Genomic DNA, 25,333 nt, shown 5'->3' with positions numbered 1-25,333 from the left:
GTCAAATAAATGTCAAAAATTCAAAAGGAGGCTAGCCTGCGCCCCTTCTCTATAAAAGGGAGCATTTCAAAACACAAAAGGAGAGGAGGCTCTCTCTACCTGAAGCCCAGTGTTTCACTGGCACACTCTCTCTGCTGCTTTTTATCGCAGTATTCACAGTTGATGTTTCATTGTATTCAAGTAAAAAAGTGGAGCATTGTGCAGGCTCCCACAACACTATGAATACAATATTTGATGGAGATGTGCTTTATAATCTATAAACTGTGTATACTGTTAAAATTGTATACAATTCTAAATTTGCATTCACAAAATGATTCCCCATCATGACTGGTTATAGTCATTAAAGCTACAATGTGGAGTTTCTGACTACTAATAGTACTCTGGGGCAGTTTGTTTGCATTGGTCACAAGCACAAGGGCACATATGCATGGGCACAAACATCCTGATGACTAGATATGTATTCCTGCCATCTGTTTCACACTAAAGGTGAATGGTTGTACAGAGGTTAGCACTGCCACCGCACAGCAAGAAGGGGTTCGCCAAGGGCTTTTCTGTGTGGAGGTTACATGTTCTCCCTGTGCCTGTGTGGGTTCTCCAGGTACTCCAGCTTCCTCCCACAGTCCATGCAGGTTAAGTTAATCAGTCACCCTAAATTGCCAGTAGGTTTGAATTTGAGTGTGAATGGTTGTCTATCTCTATGTGTTGGTCCTGTGATGGACTGACGATCTGGCAATCTTTTCTTTAAAGGATGAGTGGTATAGATAATAAATGAATGAATGTTTCACACTATTTGACTGATCAACAGCTCTTGGCAGTGATGCAACAGAAATGGTTGTGAGAAAGAAAACTGTAACCTAGCAAACAATACAGGATTTGTACTTGATGTATTATAAGGAAAGAAACACCTTCAGCATGTTTGTTAGACCTCAAGGATATATACTGTGCATTCAACAGGGCATCTTTAAGCTTAAAAGTTCAAACATTATCGTGTTGGACAGGAAAAAAAAAATATATTTCAGGTTCCTAGCATACTCATTTTTCTGGTGTTTCCAACTGCCTCTCACAGCTTTCCTCAGCTGATGGACTGGTAAACTAACTAACTGTCAAACTATGGTTTCCGAGGTAAAGAATTAACTTTCACACTCAAAATATATGTTTTCTCCAGTCAGCAAGGTTAGTGATCATCTTTGTTTGACTCCACAAGTGTATTGTTTTTGTTCTCTAGTTAGTGTATGAAGTTTTGTTATTTTGGCCTTGGAGACCCTGATGTTTTTCTCTTCAGTTAATCTCATATTTTAGTGTTGTTACATTTATTACTTCCTCCCATTGTTGTTAAATATTGTTATATTTGGTAAGTGTCTCGCACCATGTTTTGGTTGAAGTTTTGGGTAACTTGTGAACTTATTCTGTTACTCCTGTGTTTCCTATATATATATATATATATATATGCGTTCACCTTTATTTCAGATAGGACAGTGGAGATGAGACAGGAAACAGGGAGAGAGAGCAGGGGAATGACACGCAGTAAAGGTCCGGGAGTCGATCCGGGGACCAGCTGCTTATGGCACTTAGGCCCCACTCATGTGGTACGCGCCCCAACCATTCGGCTACAGCCCCGGACATTTTTAAAAGGGTCTTAGCTGATAGAATAGAATAGAATAGAATAGAATAGAATAGAATAGAATAGAATAGAATAGAATAGAATAGGCTTTATTGTCATTGTACAGTGGAGTACAACAAAATCTTAGTGATTTCTGCACATATTAAATGGAATATGGTAACTTAGGAACAGAGAGACAAATCCTATTATTGGTTCAATAATGTTTCATTCCAAGTTGAAAACCCAGAATAAGTTACAAAACAAACATGATTTTCTGTTCTAGTGAACACTATAGGTTTGCATCATCTTTGTGCGTCTGATGTGTACTTGGTATGAATATTGAAGAGTATATATATATAATATATATATACAATGTAATATATAATATAAATATTTAACTGCTTTAAAGCATGAAAATGTTTAGTGAGGCTGTCCAACAGTTTCAGAGTACTTTGCCATCTTGGATAGTGAGGCAGTTTCAAGGCTGTAACAGATGAAATAACTAAATAAATAAGCAATAAATAAAATGAACAGAGTTGCTTTGCTTTGTTAGAAAATAACATCAGCTTACACAAATAAAACATATGCACATAGTGTACGAACACTTTACTGAAGGTTGCATTGAAATCTACTCAGACTTTCTCTCAAATATGGTTAATAATTTGTGGAAGGGTGGAGGTGAGCAACAATCATAAAGCTGAAGGTTTAGATGGAATGCTATAGCACTAATGAATGCTGCTGTGCTCTTTTTTTCATGTTCTACGCTCACCTTGTGTAATAGAATAGAAATTCCATCAGGTGAAAGTTTGATCACTTTATGTGCTCAAGCATTACTTCACTTACTCATTCTCTTTATTTCAGAAACCTTCAGTGTGGTTTTCTGCAGTATTACAGAAGCTTCAAAGCATTCAGTTCGTTTTTGTTTTGAATCAGTTTGTCCTCTTGTATTAGAGGACACACTTATATTTCCAAACGTTGACTCTCTTTTAATCCTTGATATGTTTTCTATAACTATGAACTGAAATAACACATTGACATAAGTATTCTGACCCTTTGCTGTAACACAGATCAGGTTCCTCCCATTTCACTTGATCATCTTTGAGATGTTTCTGCACTTTGATTGGAGTCCACCTGTGGTAAATTCAGTTGATTGAACATGATTTGGAAAGGCACACAGGGCTCAGAGACAGGATTGTGCCAAGGCACAGATCTGAGGAGGGCTATAAACAAAAATTCTTTCCCAAAAGCACAGCAGCCTCCATAATTCTTAAATGGCTTCACAGCCAAACCGAGCAAGTGGGGTAGAGGGGCCTTAGTTAGAGAGGTGAACCCGATGGTCACTCTCGCTGAGACCCTGGCTGTAATTGCTGACAAAGGTGCTCTACCTAAATACTAAGTAAAGGGTCTGTCAACGTGATATTTCATCCATTGACCCATTAGCTATACCATTTATTCTTAAGGGTCTCAGAGGGGCTGGAGCCTCTCCGAGCTGACACTGGGAGTGGGGTACACCTTGGACAGATCGCCAGTCTATTGCAGCAGTGACATACAGATCAAATTATGTTTTTACTTTGTCAGTATGGAATATTGAGGGAAATGATTTAGCATAAGGCCGCAACATAACAAAATCTGAAAAAAATGAAGGGGTCTGAATACTTTCTGAATGCACTGTACTCCTGCTCTGCAGTGTCATGTTTGGACCTAGGCTGGACCCCTGGACAGACAAGGGGCTGCCATCCTTTTCCTTAAAAATCAGGTGCAGTTCTTAAGTCAATGATACTTTCAGGAAATGTGTCAACAATGGCAGCCTACCTTATTCCATACCTTCAGCACACACATCTGATTCTTGCTGCTATGGAGCTTTCTGATCCTTGCCTATAAGAAACAATATAGCAGATTCTAGATCTGGACAGAGATGCAAGTCAATCAGATTCTCTCAAACTGCACCCACCAGTGACATCAGTTTAAGGTTAGTATTTCTCTGCCTGTGGTTGAAGATGTTGGAACTTTTCAGTACTAGAATCTGTTAAATTTTTGGCTTCATCCATCCATCCTTGTGGGAGCCAATGGACAGGGCTCCAGTCTATTGCAGTGCTGATATACAGAGACAAACAACCATTCACACTCACATTCACAGCCGCGGGCAATTTAAAGTCACCAATTAACCTAAGCTGCATGTCTTTGGATGGTGGGACCCAGAGAGAACTATGCAGGCACAGAGAGAACATGCAAACTCCACACAGCAATCAAACACAGGTCTCCATCATCATAATGTTGCATAATGGCTCTATTTAAACATGACAGCACTGTAATGGGTAGATCTGCAATGCAATGATATTTGGCACTGCTGAAGAGCAGCAGTGAGGGGGGAAATAATGATATCACAAGAAGATTGGATCACACTTTTTTAAGTGTTTGACATTACTTACATTGCACTACATGCCCATATGTTGTTTGTGTGTTTTGCCCACACCGTGAAGGGAAAAAATAATGTAAACACATTTTATTGACAGATCTGAGAGAATGACCTCTACAACTTTAAGGTGTCCAATCAATTTTACATGTTGGCATCATGTTTGAATAAGCCCCTGAGTCACTCTATAAATCACAGTGGCAATCTGACAGTGTTGTACCCAGTAAGTTTCTATAACACTTTCCAACAAGGCTACAGCAGCACATGGTTAAATAAACAGAGAATAAGGGTACATTCTGTTCTGCTTTCTTTCACAAAGACAATATCATCAGTATAAGAAACCACAAAGTAGTGTGAATGAACAAATTTTAAAGATGGTTTTGTTAGTTTTAATGTATTGTTTTATTGTTGTTTTTATTATTATTGTTTGTCAACAGAACACTGCTCATTCACACTATTTTGTGGTTTATTAAACTTTTATTAAACATTATTTATGGAGTGGCTCAGAGGCTTATTCAAACATGAGACCTACATGTGAAAATTGATGTAACTTTTGTTCACCGTGTAATTTCAGACATGTCCATCAGAAGCATGTAACTTGCGTGTCTAAAAGGATTTTTATGCATTCAAGCTTTCAAGGAATTGGCTGTGCATAAACAAGGAAGTCTAGTGTGTTGCTGGATACTTTGATAAGTTTCATGGATATTGTTGGAACTGAGAACCTGGTTCATTTCAGCCTCTAAAATAAATGTCATCCTAAATGTGGCTCATATCAATCTGGTCAAGCCCATGTGGAGAGTCCACACCCTTATTGTTTAGATTGCTCCACAGACCACAAGAGGGCTCTTCCTAACATATAGCATTCATGAACACTGACACTACTCCACTCCATCTCAATTTTCCCTCTGTCATTTCAGGCACAGAAGAGACCAAAATATTAAATTATACACAGATTGAGATGGATGCACAGATTAGAAGGTTTCAGTTAAAGCAGTGTTGCCCAAAGTAGCGCTTTGCTGGACAAATCTGCCTCTCCACAAAATTATTTTTAGCACATCAAAGAGTTGCCAGGGAGTGACAGTGACAGACAAGATCTAAGCAGTGATTTACATCTTTTTATGTCGCACAAGCCACGATTATACACATATAAATCTTAGTACTTAAAGTTAGTAACTAAAAAAAAATGTCCAGGTTCATTTTTGTTCTTCAAGTATCTGGCAAGAAACCAGGTGAGGTCAGATTTTAGGTCAGACTCTTGACCTTAAGGCCACTGAGCTAAATGTTTTATTATCCTGTCCTATGCTTGCATGGCTCTGAGTCTGAGAATGACACACACATCTCACAAAGAAACATGTACAGTCTGTACAGTCCCAACATGAGTCAGCTGTGTGCAGGTATGTTTGAATGGATCGGTGAGAATTCTACTTACACACAAAACATAGACATGCTGCCATGTGGAATGCTATTCTGCTGGCTGGCTGACTGGCCCGGCTGTGGTGTCAGGTTGCAGTAGGTGTTCCCGGCTGTGACCCTGGCATATCAGTGTTTGTTTTATGTCACAGCCCCTCCCTCTGGGGAGATGTCAGTCCAGCAGTGCCTAAGGGGATGAAACCTGAGATAGGCAGAGGTTAGTAGTAAACAACAGCCCCTGTATGAGGGAGAAGATACTGCATGCTGCATTTAAAGATCTGAGAGAAAGACAAAAATTTTCTGGTTAGGGCAGTGGATGTCCAGAAAGCGGGGTCCCCAGCAGCCCCAGGAGTCCTTCAGGACTGTCCAAAGGGGCCACAGCAAAACTAATCTCACTGTTTGTTCATTTAAAATGAGGACAGATTTGCCTGCTTGAAATGAGAAGCTAAAATGTCAGATAGCATTAAAGCTGAGATATTCCTTAGACAAATATCTAGAAGAAGATTTAGATGGCTGACAGCTTGAATTCTGTACGGGAATATTTCGCCTTGCTGTTCTGTATACAAGGTGGAGTGGGGAGCAATGTTGTCCCACCTTTAAGTTGGCAGTGGATGTAGTCACAGAGCCAAATTGACATCTGTGTAAAAGGGAGAGTCAGCATGGCTGAAAAGACAGGGACTGATGCCGAGGCTGCGGTGTTAGGCATCAGGCATTACTTTGTGTGGTTCAGTGTTTAGTTATGCTGCTATAGGCCTAGACTGCCGGGAGATCTCCCATGATGCACTGAGCTCCTTTCTCTCTCTCTCTCTCTCTCTCTCTCTCTCTCTCTCTCCTTCTTAACCCAACCGGTCGAGGCAGATGGCCGCCCACCTTGAGTCTGGTTCTGCTCGAGGTTTCTGCCTCTTAAAGGAAGTTTTTCCTTGCCACTGTCTCCTAGTGCTGCTCATGGTGGATCTGCTGGGTCTCTCTCTGTAAATACCTATTTTAAAGAGTACAGTCTAGACCTGCTCTATATGAAAAGTGCCTTGAGATGACTGTTGTTGTGATATGGCACTATATAAATAAAATTGAATTGAATTGAATTGAAATGAGCAAAGGTGGCATATTCAAGATCAGTGTCTGTAAAAGAAGCTGCTGAGAGCCTATAAACACAAAGGTAGACAACTAAAAGTAATGCTATTGTTTGGTAATGTGACATTGGCTCATGTTAGCAATACTTCCTGTTTTATGAGTTATCCTGGCTGTTTTGTTGCTGTTTATTGTCTAATTTTCAGTGGGACTGTGAATGGATTTAGTCATAATCTGTCACATTCACTTCTTTCTTTAAACGCTGCTTACTGGTGTCAAGTCAAGCAGTCAAACAATATGTACTTTGTAATATAATAATAATAATAATAATAATAACCCTGACAAATATCTATAAATCAAACAATATGACCATATGTCATCATAAGGCCAGAAATGAACACATCAAGATAATGATAAATACCTGTACAGATATACTGTATATGTGTGTATAAATACACACATACATATTATGTGTGTGTGTGTGTGTGTGTGTGTGTGTCTGTGTGTGTGATATGTCATTATCATAATTTATATAGGGTTGCTTAACAGTAACACATGCACAGAAAAGTAATATCTCAAGTTTGCTAACAACTGTAAAGCTAGCCTTAAAGCCAAACTATGCAACTTTTGCTAAAAATTAGCCACTATAGCCACAAGTGACAATTACAATATAATGGTGAATATTAGAATGTAGTGTAACACGCAAAGAAGCTCAAATTCTCAGTCTTGTCGATTATTACATAATTACATTAGCCACCATAGGTTACTGGTCATACCAGACCAAACATGACTATAGCAGCAAAATCCCTGAGAGTACTGAGTTCTTAAACAGCTTATAATTCAACTTCACATTTGTTAGGGCAAGGAAAATAGCAGCCTCAATGTGTTTAAAGTAACTTTTAAGATCATTTATAATTATTCTAATATTTTTTGTTTTACTTTATTTTTGACAATGTGAAATCTTTTTTGGATTAACTTTGTCTTCAACTGTATTTGCCGTAGCTTTAAAAGTTTCCAATGTATCTGGACCAAAGCTGTTGCCACTGTACATTTTGTCTAAACCTTATTTGACTCGTTGCCAGCTGCTCCTCCATGCACAGCAGACTGTGTTTTATCTCGACCCATTCTCTTCCCCCACTGAATAGAGTTTGGGCGCTCCACTCTTTTCTTTTGTTGTTAAACGCAGCTCATACAGTCCTGCCCCTTCCCCCTCGCTCTCTTTCTCTTTCTTTTTTTCCACCCATCCTCCCATCTTTCACTCACTCATTTCATCCATCCAGGGTGACGCCAGTCCCTCTCACCCCGCCCCGTTCAACTCAGTCGGCTGCGTTCATTTCATTCCTGCTCCCATTCCGCGCATATTTCTCATCCTTGGAGAGACGCTGCGCATTTTACGCATTCAGCGCGCCCGATCCTTCATCAAACCAAAACCGAGAGGAGGCTCTGGAGTTGGCGGAGGGCTTCCGATGCTGTAGCGACTTCTATCCGTGGAAAGTATGGGAATTAATCCATAAAGAGGCGTATGAATCGAGGTAAGTTCCCAAGGAGGAGTCCCCCCTCAGCGTGTAACCTCCGCGTCTGAAAGCCCCCGGACGTTTCGCTTATTTCTAAAAAGGCGAAGTGGTCACTGAAGCTCAAATTAAAACAATTTCGGCGACATCGCGAGTGAAATCGACACATACATACTCCTTATGGGCGCTGAACAAGTCTAACAAGCTTATTAATGCTTTGCCGTGTGAGCTTCAAAGCCAGGGATGTCGCTTTCACTACAGTTTTATTCCCCCCTCTCCCGACACCAAAAACAAACCTTGTTTTCTATCACTTCTTTCTCTCGCGTACTAAATCAGCCTTCACTGCGGGATATATCTCTCCGTAAGAGTTGTCTTCACAAATGGATCTAAATGTAACGCGAAAAGGATGAAAACATTTACGCTGCAGCGCTGAGAGGCAGCTTAACAAAGCTGGGAGTGAATGGGGGACTTGTTGCATCGGCGGGGTTTTCTCTTCTACACAGGCAGGCCCCAGTCACAGGAGCAGGCCATAGGCTGATAACATGCTCACAGTAAGTGTTTACTCAGTGGACAGAGCAGATTATATGCTCAATAAGAACACGATCATACAGGCAGCTGCTGGATTTCTTAACGTATTTACTCCCCCTCTCCACCTTAAAGAAAATAGAATAATATTAGTGTAATTGTTATCAGCCTAATTGGAGTTTCAAGTGATGAAATAATACTTTCAGAGGTGCATTAAATGACTCTCATATTTAATGCATTTCTGAAAATATGATTTCAATTTGTCTTTTTGTGTCTTTCTAAATATTCAGGTCAGTTTCATTTTTCATCAGCTCACATCATATGTATTTTAACTGTCTGTGTTAGTGGGTGGTGACTTTCTGAGAGACCTTACAGCATCAGTCCCCGTTAGTATCACCACATAATATCCTACATATGGGCTCATAGCAGATGTGTGTATTTTCTTGCTCTTTATAACAAGAGATATGCGGTAATGCAGGCCAAACCACAATGTAATTACTGGAGAAAATTACAGCCTTTAGGAATAAACATAGTAGATGCATTCATTCTGAAACAGTAATCCATCTGTCAGATGAGGGGAGGGGTCTTGCTAGAGATAAAAGGATTTTAATTGTGAGAATGAGACTTTTGGCCTCTTTTTTTTCATAGTGAGTTGATGTGGCTTAATTAAATTGTTAAATGGAGATAAATGTTCTGCTAATGAGATGAGATATACTTCCTGTAATATAATTACAATCATAGAGAGTTTATGACTCAGGTAAAATTGAACTGTCTTGAGACTGAAACTAACAGTTGTTTTTATTACTGATTTAATCTGAAAATTTTCACCTTAATTAATTGTTTTTTTTTCTATAAAATGTCAGAACATAGTTTAATATTCTCGATTTACCCCACTCATAAGTCGCTTCGGATAAGGACTTCTACAAAATGAGTGAATGCAAATGTATCATTTATCAGAGCTCTAGGTGATATCCTCAGATATGTTGTTTTATCTGACCAATCAAACCACAGGCCTTTTCACCTGAGAAATCATCTGATTAATGATAGCCAGTATAGTTGCCTGTAGTTGCCTTAGCAGAGTTACAGTCTAATCGATCAGTGTTTGAGATGGAAATGACATTTAACTTTTAAAATAGCAGGAACACGAAACAGTAAAAACATTAAGTGTTGGATTACATTTCTGACTTTATAAAGCTATGTTTTGTTGAGTAAGTTTTGGTCCATCCCTGGCAGCTACACTGCCAACATTATCTATGATGTTGTCACTTCTCCTAAAAAAGTGGATTTCAAGAAATGACACTAATTGATTTTTAATGTTAAAACCCAAATTGTGATTTGGGAGCAAATAGCTTTTTTTATTCTCTCTTTTTGCTGCTATGGGTCTGATAAATCAGGTAGTCCTGAAAGTGTAACAGAGGAAGGAGAGGCATTTGTGTGTGTGTGTGTCATTGTCTTTGCTGTGTCTAGGCTGGTGAGCGTACAAAGCGTTGTCACCCTGGGCAAACAGCCCCCTATCATCCCTCCACTTTCATCCCCCCTTCCACGCCCCATGTCTCTCCCTCTCCAGTCCGTTGACATCTGTTTTGAGTGTTTTCTGCACCTGTAGAGACTGGGTGTGTGTGTGTGTGTGCGTGTGTGTGTATGTGTTTGAGAGGGAGAGAGAAAGGAGGAGGAGGTGAAGGGAGGTGCAGAATGCAAATCCAGGCGTTTGTTCTGGCCTAAGCAACGCAGACTGACTGACTAACAACCATTTGGTGTGTGTGTGTGTGTGTGTGTGTGTCTGCCTCTTGCTGTCCAGGCCAGGCAGGCCCATTGTTGCGGCAGCAACAGGCGTCGGTGGATGAGGACGCACCATATGGCCTCTGTGTGCTTTAGTCACAACTGCTGTGTATGTGTGTGTGTTTGTGTGTGTTCATGTACTTCACCAATGCTGTTACAATATGGTGGAGTTTGGAGCGGCTCGCTGCTCACTGCCTAGCTCCTCGATGTTTCATCTGTCGTGTCAATTCCAGACAGGAGGACAAAATCCGGCACACAGATTTTTATGGAAGTGGGATTAGGAGGAGTAATCTTCCTGGCATGAAATGATGTCTTGTGATATCCAGATGTAGACCCACTATGTTCATTGTTATTCAGAATATAGTTTTTTAAAGCTAAATTAGATGAGAGGTGTACTTGGAAGAATTCTCATTTCAGAGTTTGGATGACTCAACAGGTGATACAATGAATCTTGACAAAACAACAAACAAAAAAGAAAAAAATATATAAACACAGTTCCCTTTTTAATTTTACTTTGAAACCAACTGCAGTCTTGATTTCCTGTTTTTATACACGCCTCGGACCATTACAACTCTTGCAGTTAAGTTACTTTATTGCTCACAAGTGTGGTGATTTTCCACATGTTGAGCTCAGCAGAAAGTGTCAGAAACTTAGCATATAGCAGGATGAAATTGATCAATCCGTTTTTTTAATAAGAGATTAACTGAATGTAAAAGAAGGCGAGCAGGGGCTGATATGTAACGAAATTTAGGAAGGGGAGCCGTTTTTTTTAGAGCGACAATGCTGTGTGTGGGGGGGGTGAGTGGATGGGTTTGGAAGGGCAGGGGGCAGTGGGGGTAGGTGGGGAAAAGGAGGGTGGGTTTTGGGGGTGAAATGGGGTGGGGTGGTAGTACGGGTGGGGTAGGCTTTGTTTAGGTGATGGGGGAACAATAGGCATCCTCTTGGGTGGGGTGGGGTAGGGAGGGAGTTGGGGGTGGGAGGGGGTGATACTGCTTTCTGGCTGCAGGAGGCCAGTGGAGCCTGTGCTGGCTTGTCTGACTGCCTGGGCTCCCCGTCTGTCTGTCTCTCTCTTTCTCATGTCCACACCAATGTAAATCCATCCCAAAGCACATCCTCCTTATTTATATCTGGCTAGGAATCACATGAGTCACATTTCAATCATTTTGCAGGTGATTACAATGCTATTACTATACAGGTGATTCTGCAACATTGTGATCATCTGTGATACATTATGACACCTGTGATGAGAAAAAACATGACACTGAAAAGATTTTACAAAGCAGGGTGTACTATATATGTACACATATACAATATTTACACTTGTATTGCTTTTATTCTCTGCATTATAGAGATTTTTCAATTCCACAAAGTTTTATAAAAGTGTAACAGTGTGTACTGTTCTGTCTCAGATGTTTTATCAGACACTTGTGTGTTGGAACATTCAAACAACCATAAACTGTCAGAAGACAGAACAGTTTGGAGAGAACATTTCTCTAAAAGTAACAAGCTCTGCCTCAGTAGTACGACAGACAGGCTGTAATGACAGACCCAGTATAGTCAGTAAGGCATCACATGAGACTACATTGATCAGCCACAACATTAAAACCAGGTATGTATGTATTTGAGGTTTATTGTTTTTTTTTATTGTTACTGTTTCGTGTTTTTTTTTTTTTTTTTTTTTTTTTTTTTTCACTTTTTTGACAGAATTGTTTAAGTAGATGAAAAGATAGATATGGATATAGATATTATAAATGGGCTACTTTCAAAGAGAAAACAAAAACAATACAAACTACAAAAACAACAACAACAACAACAACAAAAAAAACAAATGAAAAAAGAACTGAAATCAAAGAATTTATGGTTCCTTTGCTTTTCTTTTATATGGATTTTTAGATATTTATTTTTTAGTTTTTAAAAATGGTAGTTTTTTTTAGTTTTTAATCCCACATTTCACTTGTTTTCAATCTTCAAAATAAACACTAGTAAATTACCATATTTTTGTTGAAATATAAAAACAGAAACATTTTGCCCTGTGTGTACTTCATGTCATCATCAACCAGCAGAAAAACAGAGAGAGCTGGAAGAAATAGAGCTTTACTTTGAAAAGACAGTTTAAGTCACCCGCTAAGTGTAGCCATGTTAGTCAAAAAAATCTATTCATTCAGTCACAGCACTTACCAGATCATGGTGGTAATAAACCATTTTGCCAAGCAACGATACACTACAACGAAGAAGAAGACAGTCGTTGCCAATTCAGTGTAAATAACAAACCCTTAGAAAGAGCTTCTACAAACCAGAAAACACATTAACAGCATTTCAGGTTTTCTGCATTAGCATGGATGTCAGGCATTCAGGGTTTTAGTACCGAGCAGATACATGGATGAGACCAACTAACCCTACATGGGAGGCCTGAATCAACCTTATGCTTCCTCATCTCAGCAGGAAGCAAGTGGGAAGTTTAGATTTCAACTACTTCCTGCTTACTTTCCTGGTTGGAGGAATTGACATGATAAACCCTCTGCAGAGTGGGACAACAGCTGACTCTGCTCTCTTATACTCTCACAGTGGAAAAATGCCTCCCTGCTGTTGTGCTCACAACCTCAGTTTTTGTCTTCAGCTGGCCTGACACTGATTACTCACTGTTGTTTGTTCTGTAGTTCTCTGATAACATTTCTGAACTCAGTATAGAAAATGACGCATTATTCAAAAATAGCCAGATAGTAGCCTAGTAGACTTTTTAAACAGGATGAAAACTCAGCTTTTGTTTTTCCTAGAGCTTTTATTGTAATTCTCTTGACACTGATGTGCCTTTTTTGCTCTAAGTGTGAATGACAGCAGAAAGTAATACAAATAACATCTTGATCTTCCATTTTAAAATGAAATAACACATGATCTTCTATAAAATGTTGGATTATTCCTACGCAGAGAAACACACCCTCATTCAGTTTTTAATACACTCAGCTAATGCCTAGCCAACGTATTTACCATTATCTTCCAATTGTCACTTGTGGCCATGCTGCCTGATGTTTGGCAGTGCAAATAAATCCTCCACAGTGTAACAATTGGTCATGTCAGCATTAGAGTGTTGTGTCACTGTGTGAAGAGATGGGAGTTCAGCTAAGATAAAAAAAAAGACAGTTATCACAGTTGGTGAGATTTCCAGGGTGTCAGTGAACATGTTACAGCCTTAAAAGATTAGAAGCCTGTCATTTTAAACTATCTATGGCAAAGATTTGTATGAGCTAGCATAGCTGACAGTTTGGGGAGTGTTTTGTTATTTTGTGGTGTCGGAGTTAGTCTTTAAGCGAGAGCTGAATCGAGACGCTAGCTCAGAGAGCTAACAGGAAGGCTAACAGATTTGTTGTTTTGGTGTTAGCTGTGACACACATTAGCCCAAGTAAGTAAGAAAGTAAAACCAATAATGCTTTCTACACTGTAAAGAAGACAAAGTTAAAAACTCAAACATTCAAAGCAACAAACTTTAGTTTTGGTTAAGCTTTGAGTTCAAACAACCTAGAATTTTTTCCTCCATTAACTTACTCCAACTAATCTTGATAGTATGTTGTTTTCTTAAGTCCAACAGCAATCAAACAGCAGCTTAACAATACTGTTTGATGTTTTTTTTTATAATGCATACCAACTTTTCTGAGTACATTTAGATTCATTTAGAATACACTACAGTCTCAAAACCTGCTTAGAGTAAGTCATTATGTAAGTTAAAAGTGGGACAAAGCTAGTTTTCTGTTGCAATGAGACATTATTTCCAACATTTCAGGTATATTCATTTTTAGTTTGATCTCCAAATTAAGTGGTTTAGATCATCTAATGATGACTGCTTGTGCATTGTGCCCTGACTTGGTGGGGCTTTAGCATGTTCCTAGTTCTCAGCTCATTATATGTTCAGTACAGTGTCATCATAACTGACAGGAATGATGGCCAAAATTACAAAAACCCACATTGTAATTAATGCTCCAGCCCGATGGACTTTTCTGTCAGTACGTGCTTTCAATTGAAAAGCTTTGCAGACTTTTGAAAAGAAGAAGCAATGAACAGAGAAAATCTTTTTGGTCAGAGCTCCTTTTTAAAATGATTTAAAATGATGTGATTTTATTATTCCACCATCTGATTTTCTACTCAGAAACAATGCTTATTTTTGATGCCCTTGTAGCACTGTGCTCTGTCCTGATCTGTGATCAATCTTAGAGACTTTACCAATAAAAGAATAGGAAATAATCAGACTGTGCAGATAAAGCCAGGTTTATCCTTAAATAACCTACTACACACCCGCATGTTTACGGGATGCACAGCCGCCAAACTCTCTGCCTCCTAATCTGCATCTGTCTAAATAAAGCAGTATCCAAGTTTTAATGGACCACAGAAGGAAAACACAGTTCAGGGGCTAATTCATTTCTCTCTCTCTCTCTCTCTCTCTGTGTGTGTGTGTGTGTGTTTTCAGGAGTGGAGACGAGAGCAGTGCCTGTGTTAGCTGTAGAGAATGTAATTGCAGTGGTGAGTGGATAGACAGAGGTCACTGTAATCTTTTCACATTCATGCAGCCATACAGTGTTCCTTTACGAGGTGTGGAATAGGAGTGGAATAGGACTCAGATGCGCGCACACACACACACACACACACACACACATAATGCACATGTGGTTTATGTCTCCGCACAATGCTCTTGAGTTCACACTTATTAAATGGTGTTGGTATTGCTATAACCTCCCCATCTCCCTAGGCCTCTCTTTCTACTGGTTGGTTTGTGTATATGTGTGTGTGTGTGGGGTTTGTGTGTGACAGTCTACATGTGACAGCAGCAGCAGCACCCCCCCCCCCCCCCCCCACGGGGAAGAGGCCAGATAATGGCTGCATCTGACTCAGCAAAAACTGGTGGAGGAAGAATAACAGAGAAGGATGTAGAATAGGGAGAAGAGCTGTTAGCTAAACCTTTTACCATCACATTTCCAGGAGGAAATAAGCACTTCACTGTATCAGTGTGCAATCTGTGACCAATTACTGTGTGTGCATAAATGGTAATGCTTCTGTGAGAAGAGATGGTGAAATAATGAGGAGTGCACACTGTGAATCACAGTCTCTTCATCACTCATAAAGCAAGTCTCTCTCACACTTTCTCTGTCTTTCTCAAGTGTGTATTAGCTCAGAGAAAGAATAAAAGAAGCTTTGCTGGTTGCTTTTCACTGATGCTGCTTTTTTATATAGCCCAATGAATATCTGTCTTTGTTTTTTAAACATGAAATCAGGTCGGAACTAATCAAACCAACTCGAGACTTTCATAAAGGTGATTATTTTTTTCCTGGCATTGTGCAAGATGAACTAATCAGTAATGGATTAATTGAAATCGTGACCATCTGAACTATAAAGAGTGAATGAGGAGACGTGCGTCAGCACAGAGACAAAAATCACGAGTAATGGAGTACAGACCTGATCAAAGTCTGCATTAGAAATGGAGGCAAAAGAGATCAGTTTGGTCTGCATGGAAAATAATTGTGAAATCTGAGTGATCATTTTGATAATCCATGCTTGGCTGCAGAGACTAGTTACAAAAAGTTTCAACATCCATGACAAACATCATTTTGAATATGTGTGCCATAAAAAATAAAGTGGAATGAAGCTTGTTTGTCCTTCAGTGCACAGATAAAATCCACCATCCACCACTGTGCTTCGTGGTTGGTTGAGGCATTAGGGAGATCAGAGCAGTTAAGGCAAAATTCAGCTGAAACAAACATTGTTTTGGAGCCCAGCTTCTGGAAATTGTCATGTGGTTGTGTAGCCTGTAGCACACACTTCTTATCATACACTGTCGCGTGAGTGGATCATAACTATACGCTACTACATAGAGGTGTGAGTGCGCTGACTAGTGTGTGTAGAGCACAGTGAACAGTTGGATCCAGACATTTTGCTGATGCCTAACAAGTTGCATAAAGTCCTCCTCTCTAGCTGTATGGTTAGCTGTTAATGTGAGAGTTTAAGATTCTGTGGGTCAATGCAGTCTGCTTTAACTGGATGTAAACACAATCAGGATGTGTCTACATCAGATTGTGTATTTTGAATTAACTCCTGAATTTTAATTCTTCTCATGGCTATTAGATACTGGCTCTATAATTGTATTGAATTGTATAAAGTATAAAGAAAACCCCAAACATTCAAACTCTGAAAATACTTCATAATTAGATGCTTTATACTGTCACAATGTTATACTGTTGCTAGCTCATTTTATTTGTCTGTGTGACTTGGTGCAAAACTTGTGAAGATACCTGGTGGGTTTCTGACTACTAGTCGCACTACAGTTCACTGTTTCTCTGAGGGAAGGCTGTGACTCAGGAGGTAGAGCGAGTCACCCACTAATCAGAAGGTCAGTTGTTCTATCCCTGGCTCCTCCAAGATACTGAACCCCATAAATTACCCCTGTTGTATAATCAATGTGTGAATGGGTGAATGTCATCTTTAGTGTAAAGAGTTTTGAGTGGTCGATATGACTAGAAAAGAGCTATATAAGTGCAGTCCATTTTTACCATGTCATTTGCACACAAGGATGCACATGGCCTCGCACAAGAACATGGGAGATGTGATAAACATTGCTGCCAGTGGTGTCAGGCTAATCTGCTGATCGACACTTATTCACAGCAACACAAAGAAATGTACCAATGCAACAAAGATGGCAGGGAGAAGAAGACATCAGACATCACAGTATAATAACTGACAACTGATACTGGACATTTGAGGCTCATTACAATATATCTGGCTAATACCAAAACATATTATCACAACAATCTTGATATGGATCCCTTAATTTATTTTATTTTTATTTTTGATTAACATACAATAGTTTGGCTTTTCATTATTGTAAGTTATTGTTATAATCAGCTAACAGCCATTCCAGAGTTAATCCTCCCAACAGGTAATGTCACAGAAGCTATATCCATGTTTTTTCCAACAACGCTGATCAACAGTTGTATGTGGAGGACTAAAGACCTCTCTTACCATATTTTAAATCCCATTGATCACCATATAACAAGACTTTGAAGCTGTAGCACTCACACAGCCCAGGATCCTTTGAGACTAAGAGGAATGCATGATTACATATGCAGTGACAATACATAAATAGATGTAAATATTAAAAAACCTGGGAAATTCGCATATCAATGAAAGTCAAATTAACCATACTACACAATGTATGTATGTTAGATTTGTTCCCTTAATTTCAAGTGAGGACTTCAGGGACAGACAGTACATCAGGTCTAGCCGAAATCATATACTTAAATACATTCTGACTTTGAATAACATGAGGCGTACTTGAATGCTCTTACCTTGCAAATGATGTGTCTGCTGTGGAGGCTGTTAAAGTGGGATGATAAATGAAGCACCCCTGAATCTGTTCAAATATCAAACACTTTAGTCACATTTGCACACAAGTAAAAGATGAGCGTTGTGTCTTATGGTCCTTGAGGAAAAAAAAACCTAAATAAAAAAAGCAACAAAGAAGAAATTACCTCAGATGCGGAATAATTCTGTTTGCGTCGTAAAGGACCAGAAAACATGGCAAAACATTGTGGAACATTGTTTGCTTTGAGGATTATGACAAAATCCTGTATTCTGTAAATCCTGTATAAAATCCTTGTCTAAAACCTGTGTGTGTATGTGTGGTGCAGAAGTTGGAAACAGTTAAAACAGATGCTGTTGAATGGTCCAATAGAAGAATGAAAGGAACTGACTAGCCTGCAATAACACAGTCAACTTGTAAACCAAGAGGACCCCCTGCTGAGACAAACACCCATATATTTTCACATACATACCCAGGTCCAGCTGGTAATGCAGGAGCTCACACATCAGTTGTATTACTTTTCATAACAACCTCACTGGCCTGCTTTTGAGAATACAGAGGCTAAGAGCCATGCACATTGCATTTACACAAACGCATACATGTCCAGTAGTTGCCATGTGTTGGAAGCCTGTAAGTGCTGTAAGACAAGATGTGAAAGAGGGAGAAAAGCAACACAGAGGAAGATCATGAGAGTCCAAGGCAGCTGCAGGATTGTGGCTTTATGCCCTGTGTGTATTCTCCTGAGCGCTGGCGCTGACACCATGAAGCCTGCTGTCCTGGCTAGAGTGGCCCGGGCCTGCCTGGTGACAGAGACACACACAGCAGGAGTACCCACGGTGCAGAGGAGTCACCCAGTAGTCAGTTGATTGTTGTGCAACTAATGTATCTCTCCAGTGTCCATCTGCTACTGGGCCCCTCTCATGCTCACATCTCGTCAGCCTTGTTGTAGAGTGGCTTCTGAAAATATTCAAACCTCCTCACATTTTGCACACTTTATTGTTTTGTAGATTTGATTTTTAAAAGGATGAAATTGCCATTTTTCCTATCAATAATCTGTAATGACAATATGAAAACATATATATTTTTAGATTTTTCATTTTGTTCAGTGTCATACAGGTATGAACACTGTGACCTTCTATGCAGTGTTTAGGTTTCATAGCACCCACATTTAGAAAACTCATCCATAATTTTGTGTTATGAGTATTTGAACATACTGAGCAAATGGATAGATAGCTAGATTTGGATTACACTGCAGAAATGGTTCTATATGGATGTTTCTATCCTGTATTTCTCTTTGAATTAAAGGTGATCACAGCCTGTTAGGTGTGAAGGAGGGTACTTCACTTTAGCACACACACTTGCATATTCATAAACACATTTACACTTGGTGTAGAGGAAACAAATCTTGCTGCTGGTGCCCTACCATACAGCTCACTGGATGAATGAATCCTTGTTTGAATGGAAAACTGCTGGGGGAGGGCAGGAGGAAAGAGGGGAAGAAAGCAAGGGTGGTAAGTTGGAGAGGAAACGGAAATGAGTGTGAATAGAATAGGCATGAAGAGAGAACAGGAGGACAAACTCTAGTAAAACCAGCAGATCCCATTCATTACACACGCCTGAGTTGAAGCCAACAGATGTTTTCTTGCGGCCTTTGCAGTGTTTTCCCTCAGGAAAAGTGTGTGGATGGGGTTAAAATGTGCCTAAAATGTTTTCTGCTGCTTTACATGCGTCATTTGCATGTGTGCGTGTGCACACTGTCAAGTGTAATTGTGTTAAAATTAGCCAGGCTCACATGCACAGAGTAAACACACACTAACATTGCAGGCTTGTGCAGGCAGTGGCAAGGGACAGTGCATGGGAAGTGTGAACAGTAGAAGACCAGACAAAATGACATGTGTTCGCCCAAGGAGCTGGCACTGTAATTGTGTATGTGTATGTGTGTGTGTGTGTGTGTGTGTGTGTGCATATGTTGGTGTGTCTGCGTGATGGGTACTGTGCCAAACCCTGCTGTTTACCATGGGGGATTTTAGAAGAACTGTAGGCAGCTGGCAAGCCCCCTCAGTTTTTTTCTTCTTCTTTTTTTTCTTTTTAAATCTGCTAGTGTGTAGTAGTAGTCTGTCTGTCTCATTCACTTGTTCCACTTATGTGCATGTGGATTTGATGTTAGGCAACCACAACAGTTTAACAAAATAGGCAATTTCCTACATGAAAAGAAGCAATAATTTTCCTCTCGCAGCTGGGATACAGGCTTATGACATGTTGATCAGAACTTAAGCTGCACTAGAAAATATTTTTTGGTAAAACAAAATACAGACACTATCAGTGTGAATCATAAAAAGGCACATAAATGGAAGCAAATACAACCTTGCTTACTATAATGAGTACCAAATGATGTTTTTGTCATTCAGCTGATTGATATTGCCAAGACTCTGTGCTGTGTTTAAGTCTGTGAATGAGTGACAGCTTGTGGAGGAGAAGACTGATGGAAAATGTGTCTCGTTTTTATGCTTATAATTTTCCAGAAAATGTAAGTACAGGCATACAGTCTCTTTTCATGGTCCTGTCTGTCTAATCGATACTACTGAATAAATCCTGTACTGATGCAGTTTGTCAGGAATAAGGCTCCTGTGGTTTACACCACAATCATCTCTAATATGAGTTTTTGCAGTAATGTAGCACATCTGGCATGTATCCAGTGCCTAGTATATTTTGAGGAAAGATAATGTTACAAATATAATAACCAGAATGAGTGAGTCTGTGCTATTAACTTGTGCAGCAGGCAAACAGTATGACATTACTTTATTCTGACATGCTTTTAAATTTAACCTGTGCTGTCAGTTAATGTTTTTGGACATGCACAGGTATTTTTGCTCTTCCTGTCGAGCTAACTTCAGTGTATAGCCTTGTTAAGCATTATCACTGCTACTAGCTGCCACTTCTCACTGAAATATGTATCATATTAGCTGACAAAGTTTTCTATCAAAGGTTGCTTGTGGTTGTTGCATACAAACTCACCACTAAACAGTAATGTCACAGCTTTAAAATAATGAAAATGTCAGCAGGACATGGTGTCCAAATGGTTGGGGCACCCACACATGGGTGCATACACCTCGAGCAGCAGGCTCATGGTTTGACTCCCACTAAGGTGGACCATTTACTCCATGTCATTCCCCTACTTGTTTTCTCTCCTTTTCTGTCTTATTTTTCTTTATCTATCAAATAAAGACATAAAATGCCTTAAAAATATTTTTCAAAAGATTAAAATAGGGAAAATGTCTATATAAGCTGCAATGACATAGTGGGACTGCTCACTGCCAAGAATGCACACACAGTGAGAGTTAAGGTGTATAAACAATTTGAACTTAAACAATGTTTCTCTTTTTTCATTTTAGGTTCCTGCTGTCTGGTGTTGGATATTGAATGACCTTGCTGAGTTTTCTACAGTCTATTAACCACATTCAGTATTATTACTGGCAGTTAATGACTTAGTTAATCTGGGATCACTACTGTTGAAGCTGCAGTTAGCATTAGCATTAGCATTCAGTTTCTTGTTGCCCACAGTTGTCTGCACGGAGTTAATTATTGCCATTGGTATTTACACTAACTTGAATTTACCAACGTTTTTTTAATCACGTCACCTACTTAGCATCAATCCACTAGCTTTAGTGCTGAGTATACATTGTTTAGTTAACGTTAGCTGCCAGGATGGAGCGCAGTAGCTGGAGTGGCAGTGAGAGTCCTGGGGAGGACATGGACAGACTGAGTGACTCAGGAGGGGACAAGACCATGGACGGGGACCCAGAGGGAGTCTGGAGCCCCGACATCGAGCAGAGTTTCCAGGAGGCCCTGGCCATTTACCCACCCTGTGGAAGGAGGAAGATCATACTGTCAGATGAGGGAAAGATGTATGGTGAGTGATTGAAAATGGTGTGAAAACTGCTGTGAGCCACTGAAGAAAGCAAGCTTTACTTTGTCCGAAAATAGTGAAAAGTGATCATAAATGATACCATAAATGGTTTAGCCAACAGTGCCAAAACCCCCAAAATTAAATGATGTAAAACAGAGAAAGCACCCAATTTCCACATTGGAGAAGCTTTTGGTGGCTTCCAAAAGTAATCACACCCTTTTATATTTTGCATACTTCAATGCGTTGTAGATGTAATTGTGATGGATAAAATTGCCATTTTTTTCTGATCACTCTACTCTCAGTAACTCATCCACGACAAAGTGAAAACTCTGAAAATCTCTCATTTACAAATGTATTCAAACCTCAAATTCAGTCATTTGTAGTATCGCCCTTAGCAGCAATTACAGCTTCACACCACTCCAGCGTTATCTTGGCTGTATTCTTGGGTCATTATTGTGCTGAAAGATAAACTGTCACCCCAGTCTCTGGTTGCTTGCACTCTGGAGAAGGTTTTGTTAAAGGATCTCTCTGTACTTGGCTGTATCATCGTCTTAATTGTGAGTGGGCCTCCTGTCCCTGCCACTGAGAAGCACTCACTCACCACTCTCATAGCATGATGCTGCCATCACCATGCTTCAACACAGGAATGATGTTAGCCGGGGGATGAGCAGTGCCTGGTGTTTGCCAGACAGTGTTTGGAGTTCTGCTTGAAGAATTTTTGTTTCATCATACTAGAAGATCTTTTTCATCATGCTCACAGAGTCTTTAAAATGCTGTCTGGCAAATTCCTAGTGGGCCATCATATGCGGCCTGATTGATGAACTGCTGCTGAGCTGGTTGTCCCTCTGGAAAGTTATCCTATCTCTGTAGATGAACTCTGAAGCTGTGTTAAAGCTCCCCAGACAAGACTCTTCTTGTCCAGTTATTCAGTTTCACTCTAGGAAGAGTCCTGGTGCATCCGAACTTCTTCTGTCTCAAGACGAGTCAAGTCATTGATGTAGTGCCTAATCACAACAGAAGTTATCTTAGGGCACTTTTTATATAGAGCAGGTCTAGACCATACATGATATTTGCAGAGAGAGCGTTCCTACCACGAGCAAGCACGAGGTGACAGTGGCCGAACTCAGCGTGGGCGGCCATCTGCCTCGAGTGGTTGGGTTGAGAAAGAGAGAAGGATAGAACAGGGGAAAGAGAGTATAGCATAATGCAGATTCCATATAGAAATATCAAGTAATATTAATAATAATAACAATGATAATGATAATAATAAGACAAGAAGTAAGACTAAAAACCTTAAATGTATTGAACAGGATTGTAGGAGCAGCAGGAGACTTGTCATCACAGATCAGACTCTACAGCTCCAGAGGCAGAAATACCTGCAGAGAGAGACAGAAGAGGAGGACAGAGACAAAAAGCACAAAGTACAGGAGAGAATGATGAAGAGAGGGGATATATAGAGAGAGAAGCACACAGCTTTGATGCTCATGCGCTTGAAGGAAGAAGCAAACTGAGTTAAAGTGATACAGTGATTTTAAGTTTACAGCAATCCTGTCAGGAGCAGAAGATCTGCACAGGAGACAGGTTGACAACTCGACACGTTAAGGGCAACAAAAGCTCCTACAAGTGTAAGTCTCTGCAAAATCATAGATGGACAGATGATGACCCCTAATGTCAGAGTCAATCATAGTATGTAGCAGGTGAGGTAAAACATGCACTGGAGCTCAGAACAGGTGCTGCGCCCACAAGAAGTAGAGATGGAGGGTGTGACAGAAATAATCGTTCATACATAGAGGGCAAGCTTTTGAGTAAGCTTAGCTACAGCATCAAAAGGAAATCTCAGATTGTGTTAATTGTCATTGATTAAGTTTGAAATATGATGCAGAGAGTTCATGCTTATATTTTAGTGCACACTGGTGCCACTGGAGCCACAGAGCTTCTGATGTTGATTTACGCAATTTGCGTATTTGTGCTTTCACAATTATTGAGGACACTGACAACACTCAAAGCTTTAGAAATGATTTTATACCCTTGCACTGAGTTATGCCTCACTACAGTTTTATTGGCTTGTTTTTTCTCCTGACATGCAGTCTGAATTGTGGGATATTATATTTACAGGCGTGTGCCTTTTTAAACTATGGTTATTCAGTCCAATCAAGTTCTAGACACATCTACAATTTGTGGTAACCTAGCAAGTTTGAAAAATGACATAAAAATATGTTTTCACTTTGTCATTATGGTTCTAATCTTTCGTACAGGATGAGGAAGATTTTGGTACACTTGCTTGTGTATTTTTATAGTGATGAACCATAAATAGAGGCATTCTATAGGTGCATCATGTGTATATGTGTGTGAGTGAAGTGAGTGAATGAGCATGATGTTAAGAGGGAGAGTATGTATTTGTGTGTGTGTGTGTGTGTGTGTGTGTGAACTAATAGAGTGATGAACAGATGGTCCTCTGGCTGCCACCAGCTGCGCCTCCCTCTCTCTTTCACTGTGTTTTTTTTTCTTTTTTGTCTCTCTCTCCGTCTCTCTCTCAGTATGCACAGTGCACTCTAGTGATTTCTTCATACTACATGAGTTTTCATCTCTTATTGGTTTTAAATTAAATCCCAAATATTAGATTCTTTTCTGCCAAAGGTTTTGAGGTCAGGGTTCTTTGATGGCCAGTGAAGTTCCTCCACAGAAAACCTGGGAAAGCCATCTCTCTAAAGCTGCACTCTCTTTCTTTCAACCACAGTCTGTAGCAGCAGCAGCAGCAGCAGCAGCAGAGAGGTGTTGTCAGTGAAAATACCTACATTAGTCATAACTTAATGAGGTAGTAAGTCATTTTTTACGGCTTGTTGCACATCCCCTAAATTGCCAAGAAAAGAAAGGAAAAAATCAATTAATGCAGCTTTAAGGACGCATCTCTGAGCAAGTGGGCATTTTGAAATAGGAAGGGAGGGGCCCTCCAAAAAACTGTTGGAAAGTTGAAGTAAACTACTAAAATTTGTGATAGTATGTAGCATTAAGGTTTCTCTTAATTGGAACAAAGGGGCCCAAACCAGGATAAACAGCTTTAAACCTAAAGTACACAAGTGTTATTAGCACAGGTAATTTTAGACATATACAGTAGTGCACTTACATCAGAATGCACCACACCACTGTCACATTCATACTAAATCTCCTGTTGAAGCTCCTTTGTTATTGATCAGTGGAGAGTCAATCAGTCTCATCCTGTCCTCTGTCTCAGTGGCATGTTCAGAGCTGTTTGCTTACCTTGTTGACTCTGTGTCCAGGTTGTTGACATGTTTATCATGGTGACCTAATTAGGTGTGCCTGTTTTCAGAGGCAGAGCAGGAAAGGCGAAATGGTGAGAACGGATGAGCAACATCTGGCATAGAGACAAGTGGTTTTAATTGTTACTAGAACATCTGTGCAAACCAAAATGACAGTATTCAGTTTGTTCTTATTATTGGCTCATGATGCACATAGAATAGGACAGGCTCACATTCTCATTCATGCATTTGTTTCATTTGATTTTTGAGAAACATGGAGGCCTTTATTAATTTCTTTAATGAAAAAAACACTAGTGTAAACACACAGTATGTTGTTAGTCTTGTTGTCTTGGGATTACTTAAAAACTCAGCATTATTTTTTCTTGCTATTCAAACCAAACCTTAGTGTCATTAATGCTGGTTTTGTGGTTTCCTTGAGCATTACATTAAGGCACAATGAGTGGCAGGTGAGTAGTCCTACAGAAAAAAAGAGGTAATATGGGTTAGGTAGTAGGTCTCCTACC

General features: G+C 39.8%; 1 protein-coding gene across 1 annotated transcript in view; it reads left to right on the top strand.

Moving 5' to 3' along the window:
* The first annotated feature begins 7,770 nt into the window (after window positions 1-7,770).
* tead1a (TEA domain family member 1a) overlaps window positions 7,771-25,333 on the top strand; it is a 36,074-nt gene continuing 18,511 nt past the window's right edge. Inside the window, exons 1-2 of the mRNA XM_018704155.2 lie at window positions 7,771-8,023; window positions 21,038-21,555. Coding sequence (XP_018559671.1) covers window positions 21,351-21,555 — 205 coding nt within the window. The 5' untranslated portion in view covers window positions 7,771-8,023; window positions 21,038-21,350. The remainder of the gene's footprint in view (window positions 8,024-21,037; window positions 21,556-25,333) is intronic.

Source organism: Lates calcarifer, linkage group LG10, assembly GCF_001640805.2.
Source record: "Lates calcarifer isolate ASB-BC8 linkage group LG10, TLL_Latcal_v3, whole genome shotgun sequence".
Classification (NCBI taxonomy): Eukaryota; Metazoa; Chordata; class Actinopteri; family Centropomidae; genus Lates; species Lates calcarifer.
This window is presented reverse-complemented; position numbering and strand designations above follow the sequence as displayed.